Raw genomic sequence first — 21,371 nt, 5'->3', positions numbered from 1 at the left:
ACCAAAGAATCTGGAGATAGTCCTGTGCTATGAGCAGTCCCCAGCATGCGCAGGGGTGAAACGCCAATCTTTTGAGGTAGGCTGTATATAATGCTGAATGTTTTAGTATGAACATAAATATCTATCTGATTAGAGTAAATTGCTCCTGTGAGAACTAACATTGTTTAACTCTTGTGACAGGTTTCCAAAAGCAGTTTTACAGACAATGACATTGACGCTCTGCTTCAGGACAACAAGGAAAACGTGCGCATTGCTCAGCCTAGACGTTCAGGTCCACCTGTGCACTCAAGAGAGGAGTTGTGAAAACATAATTTTGCTTGCTACTGATTCTGTGATGGCTTGTTGTCATGATACTGTATTTTTGAGTGTCATTATAATAAAGACATCACTGAAAGATTTTTAATGGTGGGTATATCTGCAGAAGGCTTCAACATTCAGCAGTGTAAAATACAGGTAGCATCTGTAATATATTTTTACAATTAAATAGGGGAAATATTTTCCCATTGTAGAACACACTGTGTGTCAGAGCAGTGGTGTATCAGCAGCCAAAAGATCCCTTAGTCCAAATAATAATTAACAAATGCAAATCAGCACAACTTGGCTACAGAGACACAGTCTGATATAGGTCATGTCTGATATAGATTGACACATCGTGTAACCACAACATAATATGAAAACTATAAAGATTTGATCTAGACATCAGGCTCCTCTACAAAACAGAGAAACAAAATTGCCTATTAATGCAAGACTCACCTTAGTTGACTGGGCTAAACATGGGACTTAAAGCCCCTGGGAGACTGGGGTCCAGTTTACCCAGTTGGTAATCCATCAGTCTCAGTTACAACCATCCCAGTTTACAGGCACTTGTAACATATCTAAAACTAATAAATCAAAGATGATATATTGTTCACGTTATTGGGTCTATCTGTTTCTTTAAAAAAGAAAAGAAAAAGGGAAGCCATCAAAGTATAACACAAGAAAATAATTTAATGGGTAGAATTCACATCCTTAAAAAAATTTGAATAACATTACATGAGCAAAATTAAAAAATGTAATTATAGCCACTTACAACTACATTACAGTGTGTTATAATTGAAATGTTTATACAGTATAACAAAAAATACAGCAAACAGTAAACATAAAATGCTAAATAGGGGGACTTAAAGTAAAGCGTTACCTTTTTAATCTGTCACAAATGGGGTGATTTTCGATGTAAATGGTAATGGTTCGATGTAAAAGATCTCGTTCCATTTTTCTTACCGTTTCACCCTTCAATGCTTTTCTCTGTAGTTTCCGCACAAACCTTTTTCCCGCCAGGCGTGGTCACAGCAGTCGAAGAAATTATTCTATAGAATATTCTAGAATTATTTCTTTATCCGCGCGTGAATGAAATTGTTGACGATGGAATCTTCCGGGAAGGCGACGTGAACAGGTAACGTAGATCTTATTGGAACGTGGCCCGCGTGCTGTTGCTAGGAGGCGCTGTTGGAGCCCGGAAGAGTTGAAAATGAGGATGATGAAGATGATGGGCAACCCGAGATTGAGAGGGGAAATATAAGGTCCACGTTATAGCCGCCACTTTGTTGCCTCCCTGCGACATTTGTCAGTGTCTAACACTCACCATCGGTAGAAAGGAAAGGAAAAATCGCTTTTTTTATACTGTGAAGGTAAGAAAATGGCAACGAGTAATAGCAGTCATTCTACCAAGGTAGAGCTGTACTAAAGCGTCTTTCTGGCTTAAAAGAGACCGTAAAATCGAGTATTTCCTAGATTACACCTTCAAATCTGCCGGTATAAAGCTTGTTCTGTAATAGCTGGGCACAAAAAGAAAATGACTCCCACCTCTACGTGCTGTCACTAGGCTGTGATCAATCAATGTGGGGTAGCTACTGTGATAATTAGGCGACTGCAGACCACAGACCACTGGATTATACTGGCAGCATCGTAAGGACACCGAGTTGAATTAAAATATAACCTACTGATGTTAATTTTAATATATTAATAGACTGCGTTTTGACAGCACCTATCACAAAGCAGTTTTGATAATAATAGTAAAAAAAAAAAAAAAACACCGTATAATTTCATCTATACAACATCTGTGCGCTTAGGCTAACGCCCTGTGTTACACTACCTGTCTCTGCATGGACTTACTATCCATTTGCTGATAGACATTTCAGAAATAGAAACTGTATTGATTGACTGTTCCATCCATTTCCATGAGACACGGAAATGGAAGTCAGTCATCAGCAAGGTCTGATAGAAAGGAATGGCAGGAATGTGATGAGTGTGATAAAAACACTAAGGGCAGACAGAGCCTCTTTTGTTGGAGGCGATTTATCCTGCTCTCTCACTTATGATCCCAGATGGATTCCTCTAGTGATCCACACCCAGGGCAGTTCGAGCTCTCATGTCCACTGACTTGTGGGTGCCCATCTAATTCAACACTCTCCGTTTAATCTAACAGCTGGGTGACGAGGCTACATGGTGCGTGTCTCCTATTCAGACTGTGGATGTGTGGGTGTCCAGAGATGGAAAGCTATGAGGAGTTTTGCCTGCGGAGTTTGGCCATACTGCAGGAGGAGGGGAAATTCAAGAAGACAACATGTGAGCCACTGTGTTCCCTGAAGGCTCGCTCTGTCATCTGCTTTCATGGAAGAGCTGTGCTTTCGCCACTGGTAAGGAGGAAATAAACAGGCATGCTAAAGGGACAACACAAGATTTGGCCAAACCATTTGAAGCTTATTCATCAAAAGTAGACAGAAGCCATATCAACCTAAGAGGTTTCCAGGTGGTTTGATATCCAGAGCAAGTAATTTGCTGCTACTAAGATGGCTCTGCTTTTTACTGACAAAATGTTTGGTTGGTTTCCCTAGAGAGTCTGTATATCTGCCACTATCCTGTTGTTGTGTATCTCTATGATGCATAGCAACAGGAAGTATGGATTACACTTTTCAGGTACGGTAACAATGAGAGGGATGTTATGATACAGATTTCTGCCATAAAACACAGATGTGCATAGAGATACTGTACAAACTCACACAGTTCAAATTAAATTAAAGATTCAGAGAAAAACACTTATCTCTTTGTGAGACCTACATGATGTAGCTTAAACATGTGGACTGACTAGTCCCAATTAGATCAGCAGTTGGCATCGAGAAGAGACAGAAGATAATTGATGAAGATGGAACATCAAGGCTGTTTGATGTTAGTCAGGAGAATCCATCTGCCAGTGACTGCTGACAAAATTAGTTTTCAGGAATAGCCAGGTGGTGGAGAGGCCAGTGAGAGGCCAGCGGAAGATTTCTTTCCTGCACAAACAAACACAAACATGTACTGAAATAAATGTGAATGTGTTACTAGTAACAGAAAAATATCATTAAATACATTTTGTATATTGGAAACCACATCAGAAAGAGTTCTTGACCAGTCTCTTCTCATGTGTATGACATTGTGAGTGAGTCTGTGAGGTGGGAAATTTTAGCTCAAAAGGTACAGGTTGAATCTGTGAGTAGTGTATATGTTCCTTTCCTAGTTGAGTGCAGAGCAGCGCAGGGAGATGTGCGGCCACAGACAGAGGGCGGTCCAGCAGGAGCTGGACAGGCAGAACCAGCAGAGGAACAAGCTTTTGGCCCGAGTTCAGGACATTCTGGATCAAGCTCAGGTCAGTAGCACAGTATGGTCCTACCATGGTTGTGGTCTGGTAGGGGGGATCTAGTGGAAAAAGAAATTTTACATGTTTTATGAAATGACTTTTATGAATGAATTATTACTGTCTGTTCAGAAAATAAAACATTATATCGCTTTATTGGAAAGCATCATCTAAAAGTTAATATGAAATAGGTCTGTGTGTCAGTCCCACAATATAGCACAAAAACTGAATTACAGGCTGTCCCAGAATCTCTAGTGACATTTGCAGTCTTGAATACAAGTTGTCTGACTCAACACTTTCTCCAGTAGGCTGTGCTATTTTTACCTGATGATGGCCCTATTTTGTCAACTCGACATTCGTAGCAATATTGTTCACTTGCAAATCTGATCTAGTAATGAAATTTCAGGTCTTTGAATCAACATGATTGGTCTGGTATAACAATCCAGATTGATGTGTTTATTAAAACACTAGGATAAATGTCAGTTGTTTCAGTCTCAGGTGATGACACAAGTGGAAATATACCATGCAAACATTCAGTATCTTGACTCATGACTTTATAGTTTAGGGACCTGACATTTAGTGAAGAACCAACACTAGACTATCTGATTTTTTTTCTGTTATTGTTTATATGTCAGAGAAATGAATGAACTGCTTTATACCAATTCAGTTTTTGTGAAATAGGGCAAATAATACCATCAGCTGGTCGCTCATCATTGTTACAATTATTTGATGATTCATCATCATCACATATTATCTTTGCACAGACACACACACAGAAGCTACAGAGTGACGAGGTTGACAAGCTGCCCGTTTCTAAATCTGCGACAGTCAGTGGCTACACCCTGGTCACTGACTCACCTGGACTTCCCAGAGACCCTGGATGTGGGCTTCAGACAAATGATCGACCTGCCACTCCCTGCTCTGAGACCCCCACCCTCAATGGCTTCAAGGCAGTGGAGGAAATGAAGGTGGACAAAGAAGAGAAAAGTGATGAGGAAGAGGAGGAGGAGGAAGAGGACATTAGTTTGGACAGCCTTCTTAAGAGATCAAGAGAGTATGTGAAGAGAGAGCAGAGTCAGCAGGGGTCAAAAGTTGTCCACACAGTCACCCGGACTGCCCCGTCTGAGGTGGTTTCTGACAAGGAGAATAAGAGCTGTAGTCCTGTGGGGGACACAGGCGTTGAATTTGGATTCAGTCTGCATCATAGTCCTATTGGCACACCTCAGATCCAGCACCAAACTCCGTATGACCCCAGTGTCCAACAGTCTGGCTGCCTCTCTCCTACTCTACCCGACCGGTATGTTCGTCTCCCCAGTCCTGAGTCTGGCATTAGTCCCCGTGCACGGAGACGCAGACCACGCCCAGTATCTACGGGCAACATCCATATTTCATTTCCGATTGGCCCAGCAGACCTTATACCCCGAAGCCCAGGAAGGTCAGGGGAAGGTGCGAGCATGGCAGATTGGGGAGAAGCTCTCGCAGGAGTCATAAAGTCCTCTGGTCACTGGGGCTCAGTGGGGAATGAAGGTGCTAGCAGGAGTGGCAATCGTCGATCCAGTCACTGTGGAACCAGTCCAGTGCGCGAGGCCTGTAGTCCCATTAGTGCCTCAGTGCCCAGCCCGATGGGACACCATGACCACCTGGCTGCAGGTTTTCGCCGGCGCTGCCACACCCTGGACAGCCAGTTGAACACCTACCCCTCTGGAGTTGAGCACATAGACCGCAGCCAGGAAAGAGTGCCTCGCTTCATGGCAGGAGTTACATGGTTGGCTCCAAGTCGGCGCACCCCTGCAGCTCCTTTAAACCAGTCGTATGAGGTAGAGAATCCTTCACTATCTCTGCTGAGGCCCCGTGTGACTCCTGACTTGCCTCAGGTCACACTCAGGGTGGAACCTGACGATCACCAGGGGCCAAACAATGGAAGGATCACACCAGCAGTCCTCAGAAATGCACCTGAAACACAGGCCAGCAACACAGGTGAGTCTCTCTCATACTGTATTTACTAAAATCTACACAGTTAATTTTAGTCATTTCCACTGAGATCACTGTTTCTCCCACTGCAGCTTTTAGGTTAATTATTGTAGGATAGAGAGATAGTGAAGGAAAGTGATAAAAAACTTGAAATTTTTTTACATGTGTTTGTTTGTGCACATTGCCAGAGGAGACCCAGAGGCGAGCGCAGGCTCTAGAGGACATGCAAAGGCGTCTGGAGGAGGAGCATGCCTTGCAGATGTCACTGCTCCTGGCTGAGCAGGAGAAAGAGCAACAGCGCCTCCGTCTGGTCAGCATATGGAATAACATAATATCTATTGTACATAGAAGTAGATGACAGAAAAAGTTTGTTACATAGCAAAAGAGACAATGTTGTACTTTGTGGTTTTATGTTTTTTAAATTGTGCATGTGAATGAAATAAGTAAGTAGTGACATGTGTGTGTGTGTACTTGTACATGCATGTGTTTAGGAGCTTGAAGAGACAGAGAGAAGGCTGAAGGAGCAGGGCTGTGTGCGGCCTCTGAGTGGGGATGCTTGTGGGTGGAAGTGTAGGTCTATGAGTGACAGCTGTCCTGTTGTGAGCCCCTCCTGCCCAGGACTAAGCCCTGTCCACACGCCTTCAGAGCGATCACCCGGACACAGTATAGGTACCACTTCACCATGCTCATTTATTACCATATTGGAGAGTGTAAATTAGTGGCGACAAAAGTCTGCATACTCAGAGACAGATAAGTATTGTAGTTCATTAACTTATTAAACATTTAAACAAGATAAAACTATAATTTTGTAGGAATTTAACCTCATCAGAGCTATAAATATCAAATGGTAACTAAATACTGTAATAAAACAGGACTTTGACACTCACAGTGTAATGTGAGTGGACTCTATTTCAGTTAAGGATAGGACAATAATGGTTGTACTGTGGTTATATATCTCAGTAAAGGACCTGATAAGTTTTATTACGGTTATTACAGCCATACACAGAGCAAGTCAGTAATTATGGCAGGAGGAAGAAGCAGAAAGCATATTTAATCTGAGACTGTAATAGAGATGATGGAATCTATCTATTTTACATTTGTTATAGAGATATTATTGTATACTGAGATATTCTGGACGATATATATATGCCATGTTTTCTTATGCATAGAAATGATAGCACATTATTAACTGAAGTAATGGCATAATCTAAGCAAAACAGCAGTAACTGCTAAAGAGCCTGTACAGTGCATATGGTGCCTGTTTTATCAGTATGTTTAAATTGAAATGATCTGTTACTCTCTCCAGGTTTTCCCAGTCCTGTCAGTTCCAGCGTGTGCTCTCCTTCTGTCCAGCCTCCAGCTTATCTGTGGGGCCCCACTTGGACAGCTAGCAAACCTCGAGCAAGGCAAAGTCTGGTGGGTATAATCTAAAAGACAAGAGTGAATGTGTGAGTGCGTGGCCAAATCCAAATGTCAGCTTGTGAATTTATCGACTGAACCCTCGTAGACTTCTGTCACACTCATTGTGACATGTTCACCGTTGTCAAGTTTACAAGGATATAAAATCCAACCTCTGACCTCAATGGTTTCCATGGATGCAAATCAAAATTTCTGACCCTGTTGCACATTTCAAAGTGGCTTTTCAAATGATTCTTAACAGTGCTGTCACTGGCAATTCATGCAAAATATGTGCAGGGTCTGCTGCCTCAGATAGTGTGACAGAGACAGACTTTTCTTTTTAAGTGAGATTCTAAACACTGCTAACATAATGTGCAATTAATCCCTCAACTGAGTACCATCACATTGTAGGTGAATGAAAGCCAATATTTGCAGAGTGTATCAGGCAGATCCATGTTATTCAGGCATGACTGAGTGTGTTTATACACTAGACTGACCTTTATTTTTAGAAACCTCTCTGTGTTCCAGTCCTCACATTTCCATCTTCTTGCATCCTTGTTGTGATTTTCAGGTTCTGACAGCAGAGCAGCAGAGGGCTTTCTGTCGAATTGGCGCCATCACTCGTGGCTTCCTCACTCGCCGACTGCTCAAAACAGAGAAGGTCAAACACCTGCGCCAGACCATTGTGGTGAGATTACACACAAAAAAACCACACACACTTATCTGTCAAAACCCCAATGTGAGTGTAATAAGAGTTACTGAATATATAAATTAATGAGTCGTGTTAGTGACTGGGAGAAAAACTGTATGTTTCTGAATGTGCACTATATATGTGTGTGTCCATAGGATACACAGGAGTTCATCCGTTCATTCCAGACTGAAGCTCCACAGAAGAAATGCACCCTCTCAGCACAAGATCTCTCACTGCAGGAGAGAGTTAAAGCCCAGGTATGAATGTGTTACTGTCCACAGACAGCAGAGGTCGGTCTTTCTTTGTGATTAAATGCATCTATATCTTTTGTCCCTCAGTTACGTGCAGCCCTGTATGACATCCATGACATCTTCTTTGAAATGCCTCTGGGGGATCGATTAGCATTGCTGCAGCAGGACAGGGAGCTCCGGACAGAGAGGAGGCTGCGAGACATGGTAACCTGAAAATACAGGCCAATAATCAATCATAGCTGTATTTAATCATCTTCTTTTCAAGAAAAACTTGAGAGGAAGGTTCAGACACATTTTCACTCTCTTGTCTCTCACTATGAACTTGAAAACAATCTGTGTTGTGTTTACTGCAGCCTTATAACATGCTTTGTCTTATGCCATTATGCCAAACTCTGTTCTTTCCTCATTGTGTCGAACCTGCAGGAGAAAACCAAGTGCCCCAAGGAGAGAGTGGTTCTGTCTGCTGCTACACAGAGGTCTCTTGACAGGAAAAAGAGGTAAGAATGAAAGAGGACAGAGCCCTCCATAGTGTATGAGATCTGTCTTTAGACATTAATATTTTTGATGATGAGATCCAGTGATCAGCTGTGTTTTTATTGTGTGTATATCCTTCAGAGTTGGTGAATCTCCAGCGCAGGCCAGGAAGATGCAGCAGAAGCCAAAAAGCCCAACTACCAACAGGTGTTATACACAGCTGTGGGATTTTGTTTCTTTCTTCTTTTTAAAATTTATTTTGTGCTTAACATTTTCTGGTAGTGTGCTTGATACTGATACTGATACTGAATGTGTTCATTGCCCCGAGAAAATCAGCTTTGTAAATACATTGCTGTTTTTCCTTTTAGAGTTCTGAAGCCAAGCCAATGCCAAAATTCTCCTGTCCCAGGCCAGCTGAACCGTCAGGGGTGAGTTTATACTTGTACTGTGCATACTTATATTGTGTGTCATAATGCTTAATTGCGATGTGCAATTTATGAGGATAGACACTCTGTACTCCACTACTGAGAAAATGTTGCTACTATATCACTATCTTTTTTGCTCCTGTCCTCATTTACAATGCCAATACTCATGTCAGACGCTGTGCATTAAACTTTCAACAGATCATGCTTTCCTAACTTGCACATCAGTCATTAATAATGACCTGTAATTCCAGCTATTTTAATCACCTCTTGCTAAAAGCAACAGTGTACATGAACTTATGATTTAAAGTTTAACTGATGTCTTTAAAGTCATCACAGCATGACACTGGCTGTTTCCTCTCAGGAGCTGGTACAGAAAGACCCCTGAGGAGAGAGTAAAGCGCTCAGACAGCCTGAAGAAGCAGCACTCTCTGGGTTGACAGGTGACTCAACATCTCCTGACCTGTGAACTTGAATTTTTAGTCTTTTAATACAAACCTTGCACCACTGAAATTCCAGTAAGCGCTGCTAACAACATGACGGTCCTTAATCTACCCTCTGAATTTAAATGATTGTATTCATTATCACAATGCCATTGTTTCTACTGTTGTAGCTATAGATGTTAGTGTCAACAAATGATTGTTATATACAATGACTCACATGTAGCTGGAGTATTTAATGACTAAGCAGGTACATTTTACATTTTCTGAATCAAAAATGTAAAATGTAAATAAGTATCTGTACTTAAATGCAACCCTGAGGAGGTTCAGAGCTAAAGGGAAATAAGTAAAAACTATTTATCTGTGCCTAAGAACTATGCCTTTGCTGTATGATGTAATATTTTAGCATGCCTATATTTACCAGTTGTGTTCATAAACGTCTAGTGCTTATAGCTGTGAATTCACAAACATCAGTTTCATGCCACTCACTAATGTAGTTTGAATGTGTATAGTTTATTAATTTCAAGTTTTTTGTTTAAGGGCTTTGAGAACCTATTTGTGCATTGTTTTTTTTATTTAATGGTGCTGAGTTCACAGTACTCTGAGGCATTTCACTTTATTTCAACATTTGGCTTAAGTCAATACATAATGAGAAAAAAAAAAGTACATGAAATTGTTCACACACTGACATGCTGTTACATTAATGTAGCTTCACATAGCAGCAGATGCACTGCAGGCATTCAGTGTTGAGTTTGCTCTAGAAGTAGAACTAAACTATGAAGAGCATATAAAATGCATGCTAAATTTTCTAAAATGTTTTCCCTTATTTCCCAGTAAGGAAATAAGAGATAGACTCTGAATACAGGAATATTGATGTGAACATACTATAAAAGCCACATATTAATAAATTGGTATTCTCACTTGTTCACTGCGATGCCACATTGACTTTACACTTGTGTGTCAGTAGTATATAGTGTGTTGATGTTGTTCACAGACATTGCTGTGCTCTCTCTTTTTTTTTTTTTAAATTTAAAATCCCAAATTGTCATATTTTCTATGACCAGAATAAATTCTGAAATTATTTGAATTTTCTGGGGTTGTGCTGTTGTTCATGATATAATGGAGAGATATTTACAGTGAAACTGGCTGGACAAGCCCTGCAAGGGAGTAAATTACAGTTAAAGATCTAATGATGAGGTGCTGTTGACATTAATATAATTTAATCTTAGTTGTGGTCCTTTAAAGCACATTAATCCACTTGAAGCTCATTTTCTCCTATTTGCTTTCAGTTGAAATTACTGCATTATTTTGGAAACATATTTCTTGTGTTTAAGATATTTTTCATTTCACTTTGACCTATGTATAGGTCATGAGGCCACATGCACATTGTTTTTTTGTTTTTTGTTTTTTTTATACTACTTTTAGCTGTGAAACTGGACTGTGAATGGAATCCATTGTAATCCATGAATCCATGATTGATCTGTCATCCATATGAAGAAACAACCTAAACACTTTTTTATAACCACACTTCAAGCAGTGAGACTAATTACAATTTTTTGAATGTACAACAGGATACATATTACAATGACAAGACCAGTACGCACACTAGTCACTCTTTTGCTTTCTGTATTATAGCCATTCTCAGTGTATTTAAAATTCAAAAGACAGGTACACGTCTAAACATCATATAGAGTTGGCCTCATCAGCACATTAGAGACATTATGATAAACAAGGTTCATCAGTAGTTCTTTCAGTAACAGCGACTTGGATCATGATACAACTGAACCATGTAGTCACCCAGTATCACTGTGTTTAATATCTACTCTGTAGAATGTACAAAATGTGGTCATCTCAGATTAATAAATGAGAGACATTCTGTTTCATAAAAATTACTAAATATCTTCCACAGCTACATATATAATGACTTGTTAAAACCTGAAACTTTTCAACTCCATCGCCATAGTCACTAAGTAAACATGATATTACATCAAAGCCAATGCCCAGGGGCTTGTAGTCCCAGTGTGAAATAGCAACTCACCTGCTGGCACAAAAAAAAAAAAAAAAAAAGATAAAGTAAACCCTAAAGTAAAAAAAAAAGGACAATGTTGAGAGATTATCAAAGATATTTCAAAAAGTTGATGGCAAGGCAAGTAACACCTACTGTATGTATTTACAAATCACAAGATTCATGTAGCCCTAAGTAGTCAAGTGTTATGGTGTGCTGCTGCAAGCACTTTATCCATCCAGAGACTCTAATATCTCTCGTATGTGTTTGGTAGAGGCACAAGCCAACCATCCACATACATACATTTACTCCTAATATCCTCTAAGAAGAAAGCTTTAGGCTGATTTGTCCTTTCACCTCTTACAAAGATAGTCTTTGATGCATTGTTGGTACTCATGTTGCTGAACAGTGCATCAGCTTTGATGTCATACAGGTGCACCACAATGACTGGAACAGCCTTGCACAAACAGGTAGATGTGCAAACACAGTTCTCTTTCAAAAGCAAAATCAGCTGTATTTCTCCATAGCTGCCATTCTTGAGTTTAACAGCACAGTCTGTTGTGTCTGACTGTTCACAGTTTGTAGAGTGATAAACAATGTTTCCATCAGTGAAGCTATCAAAAGCTTCAACTGATTTGACAGGGACTGGTTGATTTAAGAGTTCTTCTATTGCTAGTTTTATGGATCTTGTGAGATCCAGATGCTGTGATTTTCCAAAGGGGCTGTGAGAGCCACTGGCATCATTTACAGGTGAGAGCTTGGTTAATGTTTCACCAAAATCTGAATGCTGGTTGAAAACTAAAGAAGTAAGGTGTCGGGGTATGTGCTGCCAAATACAAAACCTCTGGGAAATGTGTTGAGGGTTATCATTTGTGTCAGTGAGCAGATCCCTTAAGTTTCCACTGTTTCTCTCAAAACTGAATGCTGATGTTGCCCACAGAGGACCCCAGTTCTGCACACTTTCTGTTAAGTGAATTAACTGATGGCAGTTGAAAGACACATTTTCTTCACCATAAAGTTCTTTCATGTTTACTACAAAGTATACCAAGTACTCATTGGCCAGCTGAAGGTCATGATGGGATATTGATTCTTGTAACAGAATGTGAATACCAAACATCAAGTAAAAGTAATGTTCCAGAAACAGAGGATTGAGGATACCTGGCAGGACATGAATGGCATAAAATAACAGGAATGCTCGCCACTCTGATGCTTTCCAATTGTTCCTACACTGCAGTGATCGTGGAGATCTGGTTCTATCTAATGGTGGCTTTAGACGGAGAAGACGGGAGTCCATTTGTGAAATCTGTTGACCTACATACCAAGGTTTCTCAGAGTTAACTGGGTCCAACCACAGAGACATAAGCTGTTTGCACACACCAACTAGAACTGAGTGCATGTAGTCAGGAACAAAACCAAAAACAATGTCAAACAAGGGAAGTATGGAGAGCAAGGATAACCCTTTTACTCCATTTTTTGGTGCGTTTGTTTTTTCAGCCTGTCTAGCATCATCCCTAAACATTTCGTTTGACCTTGCTGCTTGTTTCATTTCATCGTATGGGTAAGACCTCACGCATCCAGAGCCCTTTTTGACCACGGTGCCAGGGTGTAAACACCAGTCGCAGCCATATTCTCCATTGAATTGTTTGCAATTCCGGAGGAGTGGCCTTGCCACGGCGTCAGAAGAACAAACCAAAGAGAAGACTTTTGAGGAGTGAACTGTGCCACTGCTGTCTCTCCACTGAAATTGATTGTGGGCTAAATCACAGCACTCATCTATGAAAGGCTTTAGGAATGTGTTCATCTTGGGTTTTTCTGGACCAAACCAAAGTCCTGCAACAATCACATTTTCCTTTCTTTGTGTGTACGGAAGTTCATTAATAGTAAACTGAAGAGGCCACACTGAATATCTGGGTGAGTAAATTGGTACCTCATCACAGTTCCATAACAGTGTAAGGTCATCTGCAGACAATCTACCTTGTTTTAGCAGATTCTGGTATATCATCCCATCCATCACATCTTTGATGTCATGTCCACAGTTGACTGTTTTAGGTAACAACTCATGGCCATGGTTCATAAGGATGTCTTTCAGAAGGTCTTTCAGTGATGCAAACAAGAAGAAGTGTCCACTTTGAGTACTATTTGCTCTGTTGAACATTTTGCCACAGTGCAAACAAGGAGCATCAACAGGATTTTTCCCCATGTATTTTTGACAGTTCTGGCAGTAAAACACAGTGGACAGGGGGATCTTATCAGAGAGATACTTAGATGCAACAACCAGGTTATGGATGAGAAAATTCAGTAGAGCCATTAAGTCCCTGTGAACAGCAGCAGAATTTAGATGATGACGCAGCATAAAGAGTACAACAGCAAGTAGACCTTGTCCTTGAGTTACTGTTGCACCAGGGTAAATTGGTTCCTCACTCTGCAAAGACAAAACAAAGACTTTCATATGGATAATACTATTTAAATTAATTTGCATGTTAAGAGAAATATAAGCCCCATTCTGGCAGGATTAACATTACAGGGGCAGGAATTAAATATTGACTGTGCTCCTCTGTAATTTTAAAGTAAGTCATCATTCTGGGCAGCCTTACAGGACGTGGTCTGTAGTAGATATGGACATTCACCAAGAACAGGAAGACAAAAGCTTCCATGGGTGTTGCAGGAGAGTTGAACACAGACAAATATATTGCCTGAGGCAAATTTGAGTTAAAATTGACACTCCTTCTTGAAGTCATATGTCAGCTAAATCTTAACACATGTGAAAGACATACTGATATAATTCAGTGTAGTTTGGTCATTTTTACCAAGGTGGGTGAAAAATGACCTGCATACGCACATCAAACAGGGTTAAAATCACTAACCATCAGCATACGCAATGTTAAAATCAGGCCACCTCTCCTAGAGAAATGTGTTCTGACTGGGGCTTTACAGTATAACTCCTTACCATCTCATCACCACTGTCTGTGTCAGATGTTGAAGTAGACTCAAAGTGCCATTGAAAAAATGTTGGTTCCTGCATTAAAGAACATTTAATTAAAACCTGCAGAATACTAAGGTAAGTTATCAAAGCCTAGAGTGTACAAAATGACAATGGGCAAAGATGATGGCATAGCATCTGACTTGATATGTCAAACTGACTTCACACATGATGAATGTTTCTTCAGCTGCAGAAGGTTTTGTTTGTGTGATTTCAGAACTGACCATTTCAGAGCTGTCCTCTTGCTCTGAATTTGTTTCAGTGTTGGTGTCCATCATTTCAGGAGTATCAGTGTGCTTTCCTTTCAGGGTCTGCAGTGGGGACACATTCAGCACATACTGAAACAAGTGTGATCTGCTGCCTGAATACCTTTATAACTCATGACTTCAAATAAATAAATAAGTTTGACATGAAGTTCTTATTTACCAGCACATTGTTTTAATCAGTATTTTTATGTTTCATTTTTATTTTATCTGTTTTCCTGTTTGTAATTTTTTCTGTTGTAATGTTTTGTTGAATAGTAATATCTAGCCATTTTTACCCTTTCTTATTGTCTCTGTAAGGTATTTGGTTGGGTGGGTGACCACCAGTATCAGAGCTTGTTTTCTCTACAAGAGAAAGCAGTTGTTGTAGTTCAATTTAAAAAGTAAGTCAGAGTTGATTTTTTTGCAGACATATTCTCATGCAGGAGGGATGTAAGATCATAACAAACTCAAGACAGACACTCCTTTCAGTATAAACTATCTCTATAACATACAGTAGCACATTACCTGTAAGTATTCTCTGAGTTGCTTCCTAAATTTTACTCTTGGTCCAATTTTGGGAATCAAGACATTGATGGTGTTTGAATCTTCAAGACTATGGAAAGTTTCCTTGTCAATGCCTTCATCTGAGATGAAAAACATATTCAAATTAAACTTTACTGTTGGCTATGTAAAAGCAATGATAGTTCATTGCTATAATATGAATGTATTAAACTGAAGTTGCTGTCTATGTTTGGCCAGCAAGATAATCATTTAATTTGCTTTGTTTCCCTAAACTATGGTAGCTGCTAACAGAGATAAGACAAGCATTCAGAGCTGGAGTGGTCTGGTGCTACATGTCCTTCTTTTGTACATTTCTATGTAATGCCCAGGATCTACATAGTTCACAGCAGAGCACATTACCTGTAAGTATTGTTTGAGTCTCTTTTTGAATTTTACTCTTGGTCCAATTTTAGGAATCAAGACACTGATGGTGCTTGAATCTTCAAGACAAAGGAAAGTTTCCTTGTCAATGCCTTCATCTGAAAAAAAAAAAAAAAAGAAAAAAAAAAAGAAAAATCTTGATGAAAGCACATTGGGTCCTGTTTTCATGATGAGAAAGCAACAACTTTTGGACATGTAGACTTTTTTTTTTTTTTTTTGCAAGTGACACTGATTAGAGATAATTTTCTGTGACTCCTTACATTGTGCTGAGTAACAACTCATAGGGACATTTAGATTGACCAAATATGTACTTTTACATTTCACTATATAGAAATACAGAGATCAGTGGCTGAACCTTAGAAGAGTTATGTTAGAGCCCCATCATAACTTAGCTCCTAATGCAACAATAATTTAGTCACATGTGCTTATTGCTTGATTTAAATTGATTTTACACTTTAGCTCAGTTGTATGTACTCTGAACAAAGAAAAACACCCCACTTATTTGTCACTTGTTAGCAATCTGGGTGGCTTAAGACAAAGTATAAGGTTGATACATATTCATACAATTACCTACCTATGGTTTAGCTAATTGTATGAATATGGATGTGGTTCAATAAGGATGTGATATCACTGTCCTGCAATTTCAGTCATTGATTGGACACTTAACCGTCCCCAGCAAAGCAGAATGGTAATACTGTACATACCTTCAAATCTCTGTATGAAGTCACTGAGGCCCCACTCAGTTAATTTGTCCTGGACAAAGTCAGGAGTCTCCATGAGAATTTGCTGCAGAAATGGTCAGTGATTATTATTTTTTTGTTAAAAAGTATTGTTGATCAATCACAATCACTTACTTAAGTGTCTAATTTAATTATGAGGTGTCTCATTTTTCCTGCCACATATTTTTAACAATGATTGTGGCACTGATCTAGTGATGGAAAGTACTTCATCACTACATCATTCCTGCTAAACATTAGCATGTAAGCATTGTCATTGTGAGCATGTTAACATGATGGAATTAGCATTTAGCTCAAAGCACTGCTGTGCTCAAGTACATCACATCACAGAGCCACTAATATGCCTGTAGTTTCGTAGTCATGTTGTTATTGTTTTGATGCTTTTAAGAGTCACCATAAAACTCACTATTATCTATTGATTTCTAGATGTTGGTCATACATTTTTAATGACAACTTGTTTGGTCACTTTCACTCTTTTTTTAATGCTGTGCTGCTCTAAAGAACCATGTCTGCAACATGTCAGGAAAAGCAGCAAAGGTTCTCTTTGGTAAAGTAAAAATAGAGACCACTGACCAGTTTCTATTGACTTTTTGTATTGTTTGTATTAGAAGAAAACACAACTGTATTATCTTCACTAGCACCTGACTTCATAAATCATCATAACCACCACCTCTGAAATATGCAGCAAAATATTTCACTAAATCAACAATGTAGTATTTGTTGATTAAGATGTACTTACATTTTGTTTTTCCACTTTTGAACTCAGTCCACTCTTGTGCTCTGGATACTTGGCTGCTTTTATAATCACTGTTGCCTATCCGCACTGACAGAGATCACTTGGTTTAATGAGCCACTTCCTACATTTGTGTTGTGTTAGTAGGGCACTTTCATGTAAAGCAGGTTACAGAGACCCAGCAACTATGTTTACTTGTTCCACCTCTGGCTTGAGTTCCACACAGCCCCACCTGTTCTAAGATGATGTGGGAGTTATAATAATTATATAATTAGAACTATAGGCTGGTTGGGGGCTGACTGCACCCTCACCATAAAACCAACACCATCATAACATAGCCACTACGAAAAATGATGCAGCTTCATGAGCAATTAATAAATAAGCCGCAGTTGAAAGAGGTATCCAGAGATCACACTGACTCATATTCACGTCACTGTCATGTTTTAAAACTGGTTTGTTAACTTTAAACCTGTTTTTAACGGCACCATTTCGTCACAAGACTGTGGTTCCTGTAAAATACAGCTGAAATGGAAATCAGATAAAACAAACTATATACTTGGCTAACAACCACTTAGTATGTCCTTTTGTAATTTACATTATTTATGCATTGCATTGTTTCCACATGATTGGCTGATGGAATAATTGCATGAATAAGCAGGTGTACAGGTGCACATGATCATGCTGAGTATATGTCCTCTTGTAATTTGGGTGAACTGAACTGAACTTTCTCAGGGTCTTGATATTGACGTACAGTGGTTCAAACTTTGACAAATTTTGTGTGGTGAGGTTGTGGTGTTTTTCTCAGTACAGCTGTTTGCATATCAAAACATGTTCGTTTTGGGTGTACATGTCATTAGATAACTTCCTGGTCCATGCATCACCAGAAGAGAACTTCCTTTGCACACATGCAAAACAAACAAATTTATACAAAAAGGTTCTGCTACATCTGTTGAACTAACTGAACTAGCATATGAGACAAGCCACTTGGTAAACACAGGGTGTTGCTCTGTAGCAGAATTGTGTGGTTGGTTGATACCATACCACTGATATTATTGCTTTCACATTTTTCACTGTGATTGTTTTAGCCCACATTTTTCATTGCTGTACAAGAAACAGAACAAATGAATAACATTACTTTATATTTTCCAAAGCGGCAAAGTCATTATAAAGTCACTAATGTCTCACTAACATAGAAGATACATGAGACATGATATTCTAAAGTTACTGCTGTGTTACTCCAGTGTTGAGTAGGGCTTACGCATTACGAGCAGCCCATATTCAGAGATCGCACAGATTCTTTGTTTAATAAAAGTGGCTTCGTATCAAAGGATACTGAACTCTTAAATGTAAATCTAGTTGTCCAAAGAGCCAAGATTAGACCAGAGCACAAATAGCTGTCACATTTTAAAACTGGTGTTAAGATAATAAATACAAAAGTTACAAGATACTTTTGTTTTGTGTGCTGATGTTTTGTGATATAGGAAGCTCAAGCCTTGATGAACCATCAACACAGTACCTCATCAGCCTGTCAAAATTCTGAATCTCTCTACTAACATATCACCAAGTCATTATTTGACCTACAACAGTGATAATTCAGTACATGCTGGATACTACCATCCCTACCAATTTTTTTTTGGAGCAGATTTTGTTGCATTAAATACATTACAACACAGAAAACATACCAGACAAAAGAGGAAAAAACAAAATCCTCCTGTCACTTGTGATCATGTAACTTGAACTCTAACACAGGAATATGCTAGGGAATCACACAATAAGTTTAAGATAGCAAGTAAAGTTATGCACTTAATTTAGCAGAAAGGCTAAAATATGGAAATTACTATAGGACCACAAGATTGTTTACCTCTTCTATGGACTACTATTGCTAAAAGGGAGAGGTAAAGTTGGCAGACAGCCCTTATAGGGGAGTACAGTGAATGTAGAGGAGTCTCTAACATTCCACATTATAACTCTGAAGGCCCACCATGTCAAGTTCTATTTGAACAGATTTTGCTGGTGACATTGAATTCTGCATATTATTGTCAGAAGATGAAACTGAAACAATCTTCATGTCCTACCACCACTTTGTGTAAATAGAAAACACCCACTGAGCTCGGCTGTTTCCCCTTTTGTTCCAGGATATAGCAGGATATTGATGGGTGGAGCTGACACCTTTTCAGAGTTTCAACACACCTGCGTGCCAACTGATCTGTAATTTGTGTTTCATTCTCACACACACTTCATACTACTCACTCACACAGACACATGCATACTGGCTTGCTGACAGACACACCCTATGGTATTGATACAATATACTTGATTAAAACATTTTGTTTTGTTTTTTCAGACTATGCATGGTCTCCCTCTTTTGCCACATACTTTTGAGCCAGACAGTGACATGAGGAACACCATAATAATACTGGGCAGGACCTTCCTGCCTCAGCCTCATTTCCTCATTGCATGAATTCCACAAGATTTTGGTCAGCAATAACACTCAGATAGGCTATGACATTCAAACCACGACTGATCGGTATAAAAGGGCCCAGAGTCAGCCAAGAAAACATTCCCCAAGCCATTTCATGGACACCACCAGACTGGACTATTAACACAAGGCAGGTTGGTCCATGGATTCATGTTGTTGTGGCCAAACTCCAACCAAACCAGCTGAACCAGTTCTGGAGAACCTGTGCCTCAGATTTCTGTTCTTGGCTGACAAGAGTGGTATCCAGGTTTTCTGTTGTTGTAGACAAACCACCACAGGTTGTACATTCTGAGTTGCTTTTCTGCTCACCAAAGGTCTAAAGACCTGAGTTACTGTAGCCATTCTGTCAGCTTCAGCCAGTCTGGCCACTCTCTTCTGACCTTTGCCATCAACAAGGTGTTTCTGTCTGTAGAGCTGCTGCTCACTGGGTGTTTTTTCTTAGGTTTGATGTGAACATTTACTGAAGCTCCTGACCTGCATCTTCATGATTTATGCATTACATTGTTGCCACATAATTGCTGATGGAATAATTGTATGAGTAAGAAGGTGTACAGGTGCACATCATCTTGCTGAGTGTATGTCTTTTTTGTATTTTGGGTGAACTGAACTTTACCCTCTCAGGATCTTGATACTGATGCTGATGCTTGACCACTTTTATGTGGAGATATTGGATATACATGTGCATCTCAAAAAATTGGAATATTGTGAAAAAGTTCAATATTTTTGGTCAGTTAATTCAGAAAGTGGAAATTGTACATATTCTAGACTCATTACATGTAACTAAAAAGTTTCAAGCATTTTTTTTATTTTAATGTTGATAATTAGCATCTACAGCTAAGAAAAACAGAAAATGATGTGTCTCAAAATATTAGAATATCTCATTTTGAGTTTAAGAAATCACTATTTATGCAGTATAAATACCATGAATCTCTCAGTCTGGTTCAGTACAAACAACCACAATCATGGAGAAAACTGATGACTTGACAGCTGTCCAGAAGACTCTCATTGACACCCTCCAGAAGGAGTGTAAGCCACAAAAGATCATGACAGAACAGTGAAACATTAATAGCAATAACACTACCACCAACACTAATAAATGTTTAAATGTTGTAACGTCATCTGTTGAGCTGGATCGTGGGAGCAGCAGGAGACTCTACAGATCTGGGAGGCAGACACCTGCAGTAAGAGACAGTAGAAGAAAGAGAGAGAGAGAGAGAGAAGCCTGGGCACTAATGTGCTTGAGGGAAGGAACACACAGTTAGAGTGATGCATCGATATTAAGATGGCTTACAGTAATCTCGTCGGCAGGACATCATGGACAACATTTACTAACTACTAAGCTTAACTGATGCATTGAGAAAGGAAAAATGGTAACCTGAAATAAGAATCATAATAAAATGCGAACCGAAAGTTGAGGCATAAAGGCATAAAGATAAGTTTTTAGTTTGGATTTAAAGGCCTCAACTGAGTCCACCTGTCTAATATCAATAGGGAGATTGTTCCAGAAGAAGGGGGCCCGATAGGAGAAGGCCCTGCAGCCTGCTGACTTCTTTCTCAACACTGGGGTAACACCAGCAGTAGCTTTGAGTCAGGATATGATGTCTCATGTATCAGGGAGATATTAGTGAGTTTATAATGACTTTGATTCTTTGAAAACTTCTATTTTATTCATTTGTTCTTTTTCTTTGAGTGATAAACCACTGTCTCATAGATTGTTCTCATACCAGAAGCAATGACTTAGTGATTCAATGGATCTCCATCTAGCACTCCAAAAGTCTGGAGTTCACATGCACAAATTGCTTATTTGCCTTCCACCATGACCGATTAAAACATTAAATAAGACAATATATGAAACTTAATGGCACCATTAATTAATAAAGATAAATAATAAACAATACAAATGTGAATTTCACATCAACATAATACAAATGGTTAATTGATCAGACAAAATAAT

General features: G+C 39.3%; 2 protein-coding genes across 5 annotated transcripts; one reads left to right on the top strand and one right to left on the bottom strand.

The window, feature by feature from the left end:
- Nucleotides 1-1,021: 1,021 nt before the first annotated feature.
- On the top strand, nt 1,022-13,695 carry LOC108886168 (centriolar coiled-coil protein of 110 kDa). 3 transcript variants are annotated; one of them, XM_051074013.1, is made up of 14 exons: nt 1,022-1,667; nt 2,465-2,675; nt 3,533-3,661; nt 4,414-5,626; nt 5,809-5,930; nt 6,112-6,289; nt 6,927-7,036; nt 7,590-7,706; nt 7,865-7,966; nt 8,048-8,164; nt 8,384-8,457; nt 8,576-8,641; nt 8,803-8,862; nt 9,187-13,695. In XM_051074013.1, the coding sequence occupies exons 2-14, from the start codon at nt 2,511-2,513 to the stop codon at nt 9,242-9,244; spliced, it is 2,511 nt and encodes an 836-aa protein (XP_050929970.1). In that variant the 5' UTR covers nt 1,022-1,667; nt 2,465-2,510; the 3' UTR covers nt 9,245-13,695. The 3 variants fall into 3 exon arrangements, with proteins under 3 accessions (XP_050929970.1, XP_018536374.1, XP_050929969.1); XM_018680858.2 differs by having other exon boundaries at nt 1,031-1,667; nt 9,221-13,695; XM_051074012.1 differs by lacking the exon at nt 1,022-1,667 and having other exon boundaries at nt 2,373-2,675; nt 9,221-13,695.
- On the bottom strand, nt 11,108-17,284 carry LOC108886169 (uncharacterized). 2 transcript variants are annotated; one of them, XM_018680859.2, is made up of 6 exons: nt 16,945-17,284; nt 16,173-16,254; nt 15,448-15,566; nt 14,506-14,592; nt 14,249-14,317; nt 11,108-13,723 (listed from the first exon to the last, which is right to left on the bottom strand). In XM_018680859.2, the coding sequence occupies exons 2-6, from the start codon at nt 16,243-16,245 to the stop codon at nt 11,549-11,551; spliced, it is 2,523 nt and encodes an 840-aa protein (XP_018536375.1). In that variant the 5' UTR covers nt 16,246-16,254; nt 16,945-17,284; the 3' UTR covers nt 11,108-11,548. The 2 variants fall into 2 exon arrangements, with proteins under 2 accessions (XP_018536375.1, XP_050929971.1); XM_051074014.1 differs by lacking the exons at nt 15,448-15,566; nt 16,173-16,254; nt 16,945-17,284 and adding an exon at nt 15,052-15,424.
- Between the last annotated feature and the right edge of the window lie 4,087 nt (nt 17,285-21,371).

The sequence above is a fragment of the Lates calcarifer genome, linkage group LG11 (genome assembly GCF_001640805.2).
Source record: "Lates calcarifer isolate ASB-BC8 linkage group LG11, TLL_Latcal_v3, whole genome shotgun sequence".
In the NCBI taxonomy this organism is placed as follows: domain Eukaryota; kingdom Metazoa; phylum Chordata; class Actinopteri; family Centropomidae; genus Lates; species Lates calcarifer.
The sequence above is the reverse complement of the archived record's forward strand: the minus strand, read 5'-3'. Positions and strand labels throughout refer to the sequence as shown.